This window comes from Betta splendens, chromosome 11 (assembly GCF_900634795.4).
Source record: "Betta splendens chromosome 11, fBetSpl5.4, whole genome shotgun sequence".
NCBI classification, from domain to species: Eukaryota; Metazoa; Chordata; class Actinopteri; order Anabantiformes; family Osphronemidae; genus Betta; species Betta splendens.
Window position 1 is genome coordinate 16,180,737 of NC_040891.2, and position 13,718 is coordinate 16,194,454.

The window sequence follows — 13,718 nt, forward strand, 5'->3', positions numbered from 1 at the left end:
GAGGTCCAGGCGAACAAAGGGCGCAGCGGGGAGGTAAACACAGAGTTCCGCGTCGACGACGCTTCGCTTCGCTTCGAGGAGAGAAGGCGAACAGCGCCCTCTGTTGGACCCACGTAAAACCCCCGGGATGAAGGTTCGAAAGACCGTATCTGTCTGTGATGGACCGGCGGCCCGTCCAGGGCTCAAATCCGAATCATTGAATCAGCAGATCAGCCATCTGAAGCTCAGTCAAGCAGCCTTGTCATAGTCGACCAGTGTGAAACGTCTGTTCAATCAGTGTGGGTGGTCATAAATTAGTTCTGCATTGCTCATTTTTCTTTTCAAGATGTTTTCACCCACATTCAGGTAAATGATCACTGACTATAATGAATAGTGCAGAAAAGTGGAAATGTTTTTTTAGTTATCAGTCAGTAGCCTAAACTTAAGTAACATTTAATGCAGCTCAATTGAAACTAGTCTTCATGTCAGTTGTTTGTACAAAGTTAGATGAATCAGAGAAAAACAAGTTTCAACAGAGCAGCAGAAACTTAATAGGTAACGATGCAATTTTATTTTTTACAGGACTCAAACATCATGTCCACCATGTGCCTTTCTGTATTTGTTTTTGGGACTTAGGACATTTTCCAAATAACATAGTCTTGCCTAATGACAGTAATGTTAAATTATAATTCACACTTTGCATTAACTAAAGTAAAACAATAAAATCTTATCTGATTGGACTGCATGGAGAAAACAGAGTTTAACTGAACCTACTAAAGAGACAGAGGTGCCTTTGGCTCCATCACTGACGTTCTACAGCTGGATGAAGTCAGAGTGAACTCCTTCCTGTTGTTTCTGTGCCACAGATGAGTCTTTGGTGACTTCTACAGTGTGGACCTTCATGTGAGCATCTACAGAGCGTTTCTCCTGGTAGCTCTTGCCACAAACCTGACAGCTATAGGGTTTCTCCCCTGTGTGGGTCAGCATGTGTCTCTTCAGGTCAATCTTCTGGACGAAACTCTTGCTGCAGAGCTGGCAGCTGAAGGGTTTCTCCTTTTTGTGGAACCTCTCGTGTGTCTCAAGTGAAATTTTCTGTCGAAATGTTTTGCCGCAGAGACTGCAGATGAATGGCTTCTCACCCGTGTGGATCCTCATGTGAGAGTCCAGGTTCCCGATCTGCCGGAAGTTCTTTCCACAGACCCTGCAGGTGTATGGTTTCTCCCCAGTGTGGATCCTCTTGTGCACATCCAGATGCTGGCTCATGGCAAACTTTTTGCCACAGATGTCGCAGGAGTAAATCCTGGGTTTCCCACCCATGTGGCTCTTGATATGCCTCTTTAGAACAGTGTTTTCGGTAAAAGTCTTTCCACAAAACTCGCAGATGTACGGCCTCTCACCAGCATGCAACTTTAGGTGTCGCTCAAGGGAACCTTTCCTAGGGAAGTCCTTGCCACAGTCTTTGCACCTGAAGGGCTTCTGGCCTGTGTGCATCCTCATGTGAATCTCCATGTCCCTGAAACCTATGCCACAGAAGTCACAGATCCTGTTGGTTTCTCTGTGACTTTGGATGTGGAGCCTTAGTGTCTCTGAAGACTCAGACTGCTCTCCACAGACGCCACAGTGAAAACCAGGGTCATCTAAGTGAGTCTCGGCATGCCGCACAAAGTTACCTTTGTTGTGAAAGGTGTTCTCACAGACCTTGCAGCAGTGAGACGGTGTCAGACTTGGCTTCCTGCGTCTGCTTTTCACAGGAGAGAGTTCACTGGACTCATGGGTGCGGGCATGTCGTCTCAGCACAGCGGTCTTTGTGAATCCTTTCCCGCAGACTTTGCAGCTAAATGGTGTCAGTCCATTGTGGGCCTGTGTGTGTCGCTCCAGGGAGCCGGTGTGGCTGAACTCTTTGCGACAAATGCCGCACCTGAAAGGCTTCACTTCTGTGTGGATCCTCATGTGAGTCACCATGTTGCCCTTTTGGTTGAAGCCTTTTCCACAAACATGACAGCTAAAAGGCTTCTCGCCAGTGTGCAGTCTCCGGTGTGTCTCTTGAGCTCTGATTGAAGGGAACATTTTACCGCAAAAATCACAGGTCCTGCTGCTGTCGCGGTGTGCTTGAATGTGCAACTTCAGACCTTTGCTGGACTCCAAACGCTCGCCACACAGACCACACAAACACTCTGACTCCTTTAAGTGTTTCTCTACGTGTTTCATTAAAAAGCCTTGTCTGTCAAAGGACTTCCCACACACTCTGCAGCTATGAGGTATCGCCCCCTTGTCCTTGTCCCCGTCCTCGTCCTCACTGGTCAAATCGCCTGGAGAGCTTGTTTGGATGACTGATTGAGAGGTACCGCCATGTTCGCTGGATGTGCCAGGTAGAGGCTCTTTAAGTTGGTCGCCCACAGAAACATCAGATCTCAGACATTTTTCATCAGAGAAGCTCTTGACACCCACTAATAGACACAGCTCTGCAGAGAAAAACACACAACACAGAATAGCACCACTAAGCAGTTTAACCATTCTCCTCCTTAAGTCAGATAAACATATACTGATGCTGATAAACTGTGACTCTTCGTCTGAATCGCTGACTCGCCTTCAACCACCGATCGAAACACTTTCTGTGCTGTAAACTGATGTCTTCGTAAAAAACATCTGTGTCTTCAGCTGCAGTGCCCGAACACTAACCTGCTCTGGGCTCCTCTCTGATAGCTCTGAACACATTGAAGATCTCGTCCACGGCCGCGCTGATCCGCTCCGCCACCACCTCCTTCAGCCCGTCCAGCTCCGCCGGGCCGCGCTGCTGCAGCAGCGTGAAGATGTCCTCGGCGGCCGCAGCCAGTTGCTGGTCGATCACGGCTCGTAAGTTCAGGTTCTCAGTGTTAGTGCATCGTTTTTTGGACATTTTAGCGGGACAAAGAGCTGAATGTAAACAATGTGAGGTCGTTTCCGGGTCTTTGCGTAGAAACAGCGACGCCCTACGTCATATTACTGCGTCAGGGGGGGAATGGATACTAAGGGATGCTAGTAGATGCAAGCGGCTGTTAAAACTGGATAGAGACGATTTAGTATTTTTTTACGTCATTAATTTTAATTACTTTTAAATAGTTTCAGTTTTGTCGTGATGTCGTAACTTAAATTTAGCCACGGGACCATTTTTTTTCAAAGTCGACCGTTAAGGTTTTGTAATGGTTGAAGGAACAACAGAGTTACCGTAAAGTCAACTGCCTCTGACAGGACATAGCGTCCGCAACACTCAGTCCTGTTTTTTTCAAATTCTTCGTCTTAGTTTAAGAACGTTTTATTGTGTTCTGGTTTCGGTGTGTTAAGAGGGATTAATGAGTGCAATGTAAGTGGACAGGGCCACTGATGTCACTGTTTCTGTTCGTTCTGAACCAGGATTTGGATCTGATCTTTTCCCCACATTGATCAGTTGCTTCCTTTTTCTAATTCCTGCATTATAACGTTACATGTGCACACAAAGTTTCCCTGGTAGGTGTAGAGCACTATTTAAATGACCACTTCGTATTTACTCCGCAACTCCACTGGACAGACCTCCTAGATCCTTCAAAATAAAAGCATGAGCTCGTTTGACGCAGAGGCTTCAATAAAACATTTTTTCTCTCCATAATATTTTCCTTTATTATATTCCCACCTATTTACATGTATGACTTTTTGTGATCTTTTAGCTGATCAAAAAAACAAACGCAAAATATTCATAAATTCTAGTCAACATTCGCACGATTTTTTACAGATTATTTTAATTGAACAAAAGCTTATCGGTTATTAAAATTTAAATGATGACTCAGTGTGTTTCTGTTTCTTCTTTCACATGTTTTTCTTCACAGACGTCTTTCTCCTGAAAGACAGCAGCTTTACGATGAATATAGTTACAGCATGTGCAAGAAAGAAAAGAAGCACCTGAACCTTTATCTTCACAGGTCCTCACATTTTCTCAGGCTAGAGAACAGTGTAAGTTCAGAATCGTACCCGCTGTGTCTCATCCTCACGCTCCCTCCTCCTCCTCTGCTCCGTCTCCACCATGCTGTAGAAGTCCTTCTCAGCTCTGCCCATCAGCTGTTCAGGACTTTCCTGTCCCTCGTCCCGACTGATCTCATCCTCCCTGCTCTGTTCCGACCGACTCCTCTCCTTCAACCGAATTTCTCTCTGTCGAGCCTCCAGGATTTTTTCTCTTTTTGTCTCACGCTCGAGCATCTGCAAACATAGTTTAATGGCTACAATCAGTCAGTTCAAACTCCATCTTCACTAGAGTGTTAATAACGGGTTTAATGTCCTGCTGCATCTGAAGAGAAAACACATTTGATCTCTTCCTGTTCACATGTGGAGCTGATCTCAGATCAACAGGTTTCAGTGTTTCTTACAGCAGCCAGCAGACTCTTCTCATTCTTCTGGAGGGTGGACAGTCCGGAGCAAATCTCCAGCAGCGTCGCTTCTCCCTGCTCAGAACCACATGCCACCAAACGCCCGTTATCCTGAACCCGGAGGCTGTACAAAGCTTTGTCACTGACCTGAGAACCAGACCTGCGTTAGCATCAGCAACAAACAGCAGCAGTGTGTTTCTACAAATTAGGACCCAGCACCTTAAAACTCAGCACAGGGTCGTTCTGTTTGAACAGGATGTCCCAGACGTCCAGCACACCATCCGTCTTCACAGTAAAGAAGACGGCCGGTCTGACCGGACTCCAGCAGGCATCCATCAGGTATGACATCTGATACCTGAAGCAAAACACAGGCTTTACAATATGCTCTGAAAATCAGCTCGCGTGCATTTTAGTTGATCCCTACTTGGTCCACATGATGGATGAATCCTTGATGTCCTCAGACCAGATCCGTGCTGTCCAATCTCCCACAGTGAGGAAGTTTTTGGGGAAGAAGGGATTTCTCTGCAAGGCGTAGACAGGCCCGTGGTGTCCGTCATATGTACAAACAATCTTCTCAGATGGGGTCTTGGCTTTTCGATTGCAGGACACAATAAGACCCTGCTCCGTCCCCACCATGAACTTTGTAGGCTGAAGAGACAATGAGGCCAGAAAATGTGTATGTGCACCTTCAACCACACCCAGTAAACCAGAGATACTGGAATTGGAAGACTAGAGACTCACCATGGTGGCTTCAAACTCCAGAGAGATGGCACCTAAAGCTCTGTCCAAGTTCCCTTCCCTGCCTGGGTCCAGAACCAGACGCTCAGTGGGTTCACTCAGCTTACGTACATCCCACCACAGAACCTGACAAAGACACAGAAATTCATTCATCAAACATTGTCAAGTGTAGGTCCGCTACACTGAGTCTAGTGGTTTTGATGTTAGTCCACCTGTCCATCAGTGGAGGCAGAGAAGGCATCTGTCCCAGTCTTGGACTGCAGCCAGATGATCTTGTAGACCGGATCCCTGTGACTCTGCTCCACAGAGGACAGCTCCACTGGGTGGCTACCTCTTCGGGTGTCCCAATACGCTAAAACAAAACCCCAAAGGCTAACGATTTTGTCACACACCGAAACCCAGCTGTGAGTGTGGTCCAGAACCCACCGATCTGTCCACTGTAGCTGCCTCCCACAAGTGTGTGGGGGTCCTTAGGGTTGTAGTCCAAACAGACGAGTGAGGATATCGGCTTCAGGGTCATCTCCGGTCTCTTTGGGTATTCTGACACATAAAGACACCTGTGGGTAGCCTGAACTCTGTGTGGGGTTGAACCCCAGCGCTTCCAGCCTATGACATACCAACATCCCAGATATAGGAGTCCAGGCTCATGTCCCTAGAGGCTTTCTGGAACTCAAGGCAGGAGTAGGCGGCGGCCATCTTCCTGCCACCATCAGGATGCCAGGACAGGCCAGTGATAGTACGCTTCACCCCGTTAGGATCTCTGCAGGCACACAGGAGACGACGTCCAGTAAGCAGCCACGACCCAATCAATTAGCCTGAAGTAGCCATCCCGTTTTTACCTGAAGACATTGATGGTCTTAGCAGATGGTGGATCCTGACTCTCTTCCACATCCACCTCATCCTCAAAGTACAGCTGATAGATGTCTACAGAGTTGTTCTGTCGGATGCAGTGCTCCATGACCTAGACCACATGCAGTGTCATCACACCGTGACATCACCACGTGACATCATAGCCAGATGTTTTCAGTAACAGGTTAAAAGTTTGTAAATAAACATGGGTCTGATGAGGACTGAGAAATGTTTTGGTCTGGTCCATGTGGTCTGTGGATCTTACGCTGCCCAACTGCAGGAGGGTGTTCATGTAGCCCTCATCCTTCTCCACCTTCTTCCTGAAGCGGATGGTTTGTTCCATCTCCCCAGGGTCCACGTCTTTAGGCCAGCCTCCCTCCACATGGTTGATGCCGCAGCTGTCAGACTCAAAGCGTTCCGTGTTCACCTGGAATATGAGGAACCATCTCAGAGCTCATGGTATACACTGGACATTTTCTCTGGTTTGTGGCGTTAACGTTTGTCGTTTACTGTTTAATGTCTTGATTGGTGTTGCTGGTTCTCTGTAAATAGTCAGAATGATGTGTTCGAGTTATCAGCAGCTTTGTTTCCATTAATAACAGTGACATGACGACAGAATTTGAAGTGGCACCTGTAACTACTCCTTGTCACGTGTTGTGACGTCACCGCTGTCAAGTGAACCCACCTGGTGTTCAGACGTGTCCGTGCAGGCCTGTACCGCCTGGTCTCTAGGGGTTTTCTGGATGAACTGCAGACCCAGGCTCGGGTTCGGGGGGAAGTCCACCAGCAGTTCGACCGGTCGGTCTGATAAAAGACACTGGCGGCCGAACTCACCGCGAAGCTTCATGTAAACGTGGACGATCTCCATCCTGCCGGCCCAGTGTTCCGTGAAAAACTGACCCCAGGCTTCTCCGAGCTACAACAATGGCGGCGTGCTTTGCTGTATCCTAGCAACGAGGGAACGCGGAAAAATGTATCCTAGCAACAGTATTGTTTTTCAACAATAACTTTATTTAAACCACAGACACTGGTGTTCTGGCAGGGTACCCACGGTGTATCTGATTGTACTTCAGACCCGAGTACTGGTTCTGCTTTATCACACTGGGTCGAGCAAAGGTCGCAGAGGAAATTGCAGAACTAATTTATGACCACCCACACTGATTGAACAGACGTTTCACACTGGTCGACTATGACAAGGCTGTTTGACTGAGCTTCAGATGGCTGATCTGCTGATTCAATGATTCGGATTTGAGCCCTGGACAGGCCGCCGGTCCATCACAGACAGATACGGTCTTTCGAACCTTCATCCCGGGGGTTTTACGTGGGTCCAACAGAGGGCGCTGTTCGCCTTCTCTCCTCGAAGCGAAGCGAAGCGAAGCGTCGTCGACGCGGAACTCTGTGTTTACCTCCCCGCTGCGCCCTTTGTTCGCCTGGACCTCGAGGCGCAGAAGCGGAGGACGATGTGCGCCGTGCAGCTGCTGCGGGTGTCGGTCCATGAGCGGATCAGCGCCGCCGCCGAAGACTTTCTGCTGCAGGTGGAGAAAGGGGAGGTAGCGGCGGAACTCCCGGCGCTGAGAGCGCTTCTCACCGAGCGGCTGACGGCGGCTGCAGAGGAGATAGTCGGTCTGTTCGAGGAAGCCGTGGCGAAGTATGAAGACAGAGTGGAGCGGTCCGAGCGGGAGGTGTGCCGCCAGAGGAGGCTGCTGGACGCCGTGTTGAAGCCCGAGGTCCGGCTGCACAGGGCAGGTCAGTCCCCGGAGCCGGAACCGCGGTTAGCACACACGCTTATTAGCAGCTCATACTTAGACCCGCTTTATATTGTCAGAAGAAGCAAACGCATGAGATGACGCCTTTGGTTATATCACGTAATAATAACTAACCAAACTGCGAAAGCGAAACTGGACCGTGAATCGAGAGAAAAATGTGAATCAAAGTTGACCTGGAAGTGCTCCCATGATAACTCTGCTGGTCTGATCTAAAGGTAAAGCATAGATACATCCATAACAATATCTAGTTCAGATTTCTTCTTCATGACCAAGGTATCAGCTACATCTTGACCTACATAAGATAGAACATACAGCAACTGTGTCCGGAGGTTGGGTCGTGGCGTCTCAATGTTTTTCTGCCATCTCCACATCCCATGACTCAACTTCCAGAGCACTTGGCCTGGACCAAGAATCTTTACCAACCGTGCTTGTAGTTGCCTTTGGTTCTGGGGTCAGTAGAGGTCGGATGCTCTATTTGTGTCTGTGTGGGTTCTCTCCGGTTTCCTGCTACAGCCAGTGAGATGCACTCAGGTTAACTGGACCCATAGGTTTGAACCCCACCTTTCACCCAAAAACAACAACAACAAGACAAGATGGCGAGTTAGGGTTCTGCAGTCCTAAAATTAGAATATTTAGATATTAATGGACGTACTGCACTAATCCATTAAAGAAGTCAAATGCTTGTGTATAACTGTAGCTGAAACTCCACGTCTCAACAGATGTGTAGGTATTGACGGCTCTAGGTACTAAAGTGTGGACACTGTTGCAAACTATAGAAAGTCCCAACACGCATTTACACAAACATTATTTTGCTGAAATCACTGAGAAGAACTGTTACTTTGAGTAGTCCAACACTCACTGATGACAAGAGGATGCGGGTTGTGATCCAGTTTCTCAGTTTCTGTTCAAAATATTATTTAAGGAGATCCTCCAGATATTTCCATGTGGCTCACATGCTGTTGTCAACACAAAGCACCATGTATAAATAAATAATCTCTGATTGTTGGTGTCCTTTCTCTTCAGAGCCGCCGCAGCTGTTGGACTTGGACCACACCAGCCCCCAGTCACCAGATTCTGTAGGCCAAAACCAGATTGAATGTGATACTTCCTGCCAACTGTCCCCTCAGTCAGCCTCCCCCACTAAATTTTTGCCCCCCTCCCCAGGCAGCATGGCCGTTCCCAGTGACAATGACCCAGACAGCGACTGGACTGAACAAAGTCCACTAAGGAAGAGGAAGCGAGGCCGACCGTGTCGAGGCATTACAGACGGTCGAGTCCAGAAACGAAAAAAAAAGACTGCAGTTCAGAATTTTATCTGCCAAGTGTGTGGACGCACTCTGCATGGAAAAGGCTTCCTGCTCAAACACGTCCTGCAGATCTGCATCAAAAACCCAGATCATCGCTGTGGCTTCTGCGGTGAACATTCTGATTCAGCTGAAGATCTGGTGGCTCATCTGCAAACTCACCAGAAATGGAGCAAAACCTGCTCTTTCTGTGGGAAGACCTTCCAGTCGATCCTGGCACAGGAGCTGCATGTCCGGCTGCACACCGGGGAGAAACCATACAGCTGCGATGTCTGTGGCAAGAAGTTCAGCCAGAAAGGAAACCTACAGTCACACATGCGTGTCCATGTTGCAGAGAAACCCTTTAAATGTAAGGAGTGTAGCCGGGCCTTTTGTCACATGTCATCCTTAGAGCGACACCTACAGGAGCACTGCGGCCAGGTGCCTCACACCTGCAATGTCTGTGGTGAGGAGTTCAAGAAACGGCACAGCCTGCAACGACACATTGCAGCTCATAAGGACAACACCCACATACCCAAGAGATACCCCTCAGCAAAGACCTACGACTGCAAGGTGTGTGGGGACAACTTTGACAGGAGGATATTCTTAGTCAAACATGTGGAAAGTCACATGCAGAATCCAGAATGCCGCTGTGGACTCTGCGGACACCAGTACGACTCCACTAGCAAACTTACTGCCCACATGCACTCCCACCGTGATGTCAGCAACACTTGTGACATCTGCGGGAAAAGCTTCCCGGCTCATGCAGCACTGCAGATGCACATGAGAATACACACTGGGGAGAAACCATACACCTGCAGTTTTTGTGGAAAAGCATTTAACCAGGGCGGGAACCTAAAGACACACCTGAAAATCCACACAGGTGAGCGGGCGTTCTCCTGCAGCCTCTGTGGGAAGGGCTTCACTCAGAAACAAACTCTAGACACCCATGTCCGTTTCCACAACAAGGAGCGGCGCTTCCTGTGTCAGGTCTGTGGGAAAGGTTTCATGCAGGACGTGGATTTGAAAAGACACATTCTGATTCACACTGGAGAGAAACCGTATAGGTGCAGGGTCTGTGGAAAGAGCTTCCAGGCCAAACGCTCACTTAATGGACACCTCAAAGTCCACACAGCTGGAGGGGATGAGACCAGACCGGAGCCGGGACAAGAGTCAGCTAAGCAGAGGATGGACTCAAGTTTCTATTCAAGATTTGTCCAACTGTAGTGGACCTGGCTGGAACCTTTCACAACCTCAAACCCATTATTGTTTAAAGAATCTGCTGCTGCTTTAACAGTTTACACTTAAGCAACCCAAGTAACAAACACATTATGGTTGTTGTCTATGTAGTGACTGAAAATATAGTCCTTGCTGTCAAACACAGGTGGTTCTGATCCAGAATTGGTAAAAGAAAACAAACAATGCAACATATTTTATTCTTGATTCTGAGGGAAGTCACAAGGAACCAGCCTTCGGTACCAAGTCAGTACTAACACCTGGAAACATGTTTATGGTTTCTGCAGTAGTTTCACAATGACATGTGGGATGGAGCAGGCACAGCAGCAGGTCAGACGAACAGCCACAAACTCTACAGCTCCAGTTTGGAGATATTTATTGTTTTGGTTGATGTTCAGAAGCCACTGGCCTGGCAGCTCGGTAGGTAGCGTGTCAGTCTGGGAAGCAGAAGGCACCAGGTGTGCCCTTGAGCAAGACACTTAAATCCAGCTCCCTGGGCTTTGCACTGTGGCTGCCCACCGCTCCCTCCAGGAGAGGGGGCAAATGCAGACATAAATTTCCTGCACTGCCGGGGTCAATAAAGCTTTAATCATTACCATTATTACGAATCAGAACAAAGTCATGTCTCAGAGCTTTTAGGCCACATAACAGAAAGCCTCTTGAAGCCCAGTTCACTGCCAAAACCTGAGCAGGAGGTGACTCATCGAATGTAGGTGTGAAAGGTTCTGTTTGCGCATGTTGCCTGTGAAGGAATGGAGACCTGTCCAGTCAGGTGGTTCTGTAGAAGTAAAAGGCTCAGTGGATGTAGGAGAATAAAGTCTGGTTCTGACTAATCCACTGGTTTTGCTACACACAGGTTTTCTTTAGATTTTAGAGAGGTACAGAGATAGAAACGCGCAGATTGTCATTTGTTTCACTGACATTAAATAAAGCAGAGCCTCTGAATGAGTGAAGTATAAAATTCTGTGGATGCGGTGTCACTCTCCGGTCCAACAGGGCTGCTGCTCTGGTTCAACGTTCTTCCCGTTATGAACCCGGTTACCCGGAACACACCCCACTAGTTTCCTTTTCCTTTCGCATTCGGATGTCCCTGACTGAGACAGGGCTCCGGGCTGTGACAGAGTCTGTCTCGGAGCAACTGAGACGAGTCAGGGACGAAGTTCTGGGTTTCTTGGAAAGGCGGAGCGGTGGATATGGGTCGTGCAGGAGCTGCCACCTCGAGGAAGTGGATCATTGGAGCGGCGGAACTGGCTGCTTGACCTGGTGCTAAACCTGGTGGTTCGAATAAACCGGAGTGCTGAGTCCCAGCAGGCAGCTGCCATGTTGGAGCCACGTCACAGCTGTCGGTTGCTAGGTAACGATTTCATCACATCACTGCAAAGGAGAAAACTTCATAAGTGTAAGGACAGTCGAGGTTCGGTTCTTCAACTGGTTTAGCCCCAGATTTGTACAGTATGGAAGTAAAATGCACTGAAGCAGTTTGGGTTTTCACCCTCACTTTCAGACACAGCTTCAGAACACAGCACCCCATGAACTTACCTCCACATGGTACCACAGGTACTGATTAGTGAAGGGTTGACAGGCTCAGAGGAACCAGTCAGTGTATCACAATCAGAATCAGAAAAGCTTTATTACCAGTTCCTGTAGAAAGCACTTTACAGAATGAGGAATTTGACATGGTGTTGGCAGGTAGTGCATCTCAGCATAAAAATGTACAAATAGTACAACATACAACATGACATGGTACATGAATAGTGCAATTAAGGATAAATTCAAATGAAGTTATGAACAGACTATATACAGTGGCGTGAAGTGGATGCGCAGTTGGTCTGGGATGGTGGGACCTGTAAGTGGCAGCGATAATCCTTGGGTTGGGGGGGTCAATCCCACCGATGCCCATCCAGGGGAGGGACATAGAGAGAGTAGACTCTTACAAGTACCTGGGTGTGCATCTTAACAATAAACTGGAGTCCTTTCTTTGCGTTTTCATCCATTTCCATACCGCTTAATCCCACATGCGGGGCCACGGGTGGTGCTGGAGCCTATCCCAGCTGGCTATAGGCAGGAGGCAGGGTTCACCCTGGACAGGTCGCCAGCCCATCACAGGGCAACACACAGACAAACAACCATTCACACATACGGGCAATTTAGAGCGACCAATCAACATAATGCATGATTTTGGACTGTGAGAGGAAGCCGGAGGGCCTGGAGAGAACGCACACGAACACGGGGAGAACATGCAAACTCCACACAGAAACTCTTCCGGGAATCGAAGGGCCTTCTCGCCGTGAGGCAACGGTGCTACCCACTGCACCACCGTGCAACCCTTATTTGCATTTTATGTGTATTTTAATTTCATATGTGTGCTGTGTTTTTCTTTCAACTCCATACTGAGTCGTGCAACGGTGGGCACAAACTTCACTACTTTTGCACTTTGTTTTTGAGCCGGCCTCGGGGGACTCTTTAGGATGCTACTCTATTGTTTACACTCGGGTCAAGTTATTAGCTATTATTTTGCACAAGACAAACAAGGAATTGCATCCAATCTAACTCTGTCTTTTCATACCCTCATACAGAACAGTAATTATTTACCCAGCAATTACAGTTATACATACATTATAATATGCATAAAGGAAATAAAGGATATAATAAAATAAATTAAAATTGCACCACATGTGTTTTTACTGAGTCCTTTCTCTATGTGAGTTCAGCTCGGACACAGCCTGGGGGAAGAAGCTGACTCTGTGTCTGGTGGTTCTGGTGACTGTACACTCTTAGACTTTGCTGTTAATTTACGTATAAAATTCAACAGTATATTTCTGTGATTCTGAAATGCAGTACATTGCCGTAAATCCTTTCCCTGAAATGTCTTTTCTTTACATCAGTCACTCTTCACCTGTTCATCTGTCAATCAGACAAGTGTTTAGTGCTGCCTCAGATCAGTTGGTGACAAATGACTCATTAAATCATTAGAATTGTTATTGTCTGGGGTTGAATGGATGCTCCAAGTGGAACAAAGCAGATTTATGTCTCTTTAAACTGAGCATTGTTTACACATCTTACATGCATTTGGACAGGATCTTTAGATTGTTTTCTTTGTATTTGCAGTATTAACAGTGGTTGCTGTTGCAGGTGTCGCCCACCAGATGTCCCTGCTGCTCCAGCTCTGCATTGCGTTTCTAAACCAGTGGCTTCCTCCTACAGTCGAAGCCATACGACTCGGGAGCAGAGCGAGAACAACTGGCTGCTTGATTGGTTGATTGTATTAAAATTATATTAACATCTAGTCAAATTCACACCCAACCTGTATCAGTCATCCAACCTTTGGTCTGTGAGTGGAGTCTGTGGTGCATTCAAGTACAATATTTACTGTCCGACAAGAGAAACATTTGGGAGTGTTTTCATTAACAGGAGCGAGTGGGAGGAACGGAGGGAGTGTGTGTTTTACGGTGTGTAGCTGGGTGGTGATCATTTCCAGGAAGAGGTACAAAGAG

General features: G+C 47.7%; 3 protein-coding genes across 3 annotated transcripts; 1 reads left to right on the forward strand and 2 right to left on the reverse strand.

Moving 5' to 3' along the window:
* Positions 1-527: 527 nt before the first annotated feature.
* On the reverse strand, positions 528-3,213 carry LOC114866025 (gastrula zinc finger protein XlCGF57.1-like). Its single transcript, XM_029167605.3, has 2 exons — positions 2,659-3,213; positions 528-2,441 (listed from the first exon to the last, which is right to left on the reverse strand). Exons 1-2 carry the CDS (start codon positions 2,873-2,875, stop codon positions 793-795), a joined length of 1,866 nt encoding a protein of 621 aa, XP_029023438.2. The 5' UTR covers positions 2,876-3,213; the 3' UTR covers positions 528-792.
* A 348-nt stretch (positions 3,214-3,561) lies between these two features.
* dnai2b (dynein, axonemal, intermediate chain 2b) lies at positions 3,562-6,947 on the reverse strand. Its single transcript, XM_029166622.3, has 12 exons — positions 6,625-6,947; positions 6,205-6,366; positions 5,930-6,051; positions 5,708-5,850; positions 5,517-5,630; positions 5,303-5,442; positions 5,094-5,216; positions 4,777-5,000; positions 4,572-4,707; positions 4,353-4,499; positions 3,961-4,185; positions 3,562-3,829 (listed from the first exon to the last, which is right to left on the reverse strand). The coding sequence occupies exons 1-12, from the start codon at positions 6,805-6,807 to the stop codon at positions 3,776-3,778; spliced, it is 1,773 nt and encodes a 590-aa protein (XP_029022455.1). The 5' UTR covers positions 6,808-6,947; the 3' UTR covers positions 3,562-3,775.
* A 38-nt stretch (positions 6,948-6,985) lies between these two features.
* On the forward strand, positions 6,986-11,173 carry LOC114865473 (gastrula zinc finger protein XlCGF57.1-like). The gene is made up of 2 exons (XM_029166623.3): positions 6,986-7,685; positions 8,729-11,173. The coding sequence occupies exons 1-2, from the start codon at positions 7,400-7,402 to the stop codon at positions 10,213-10,215; spliced, it is 1,773 nt and encodes a 590-aa protein (XP_029022456.1). The 5' UTR covers positions 6,986-7,399; the 3' UTR covers positions 10,216-11,173.
* The last annotated feature ends 2,545 nt before the right edge of the window (positions 11,174-13,718 follow it).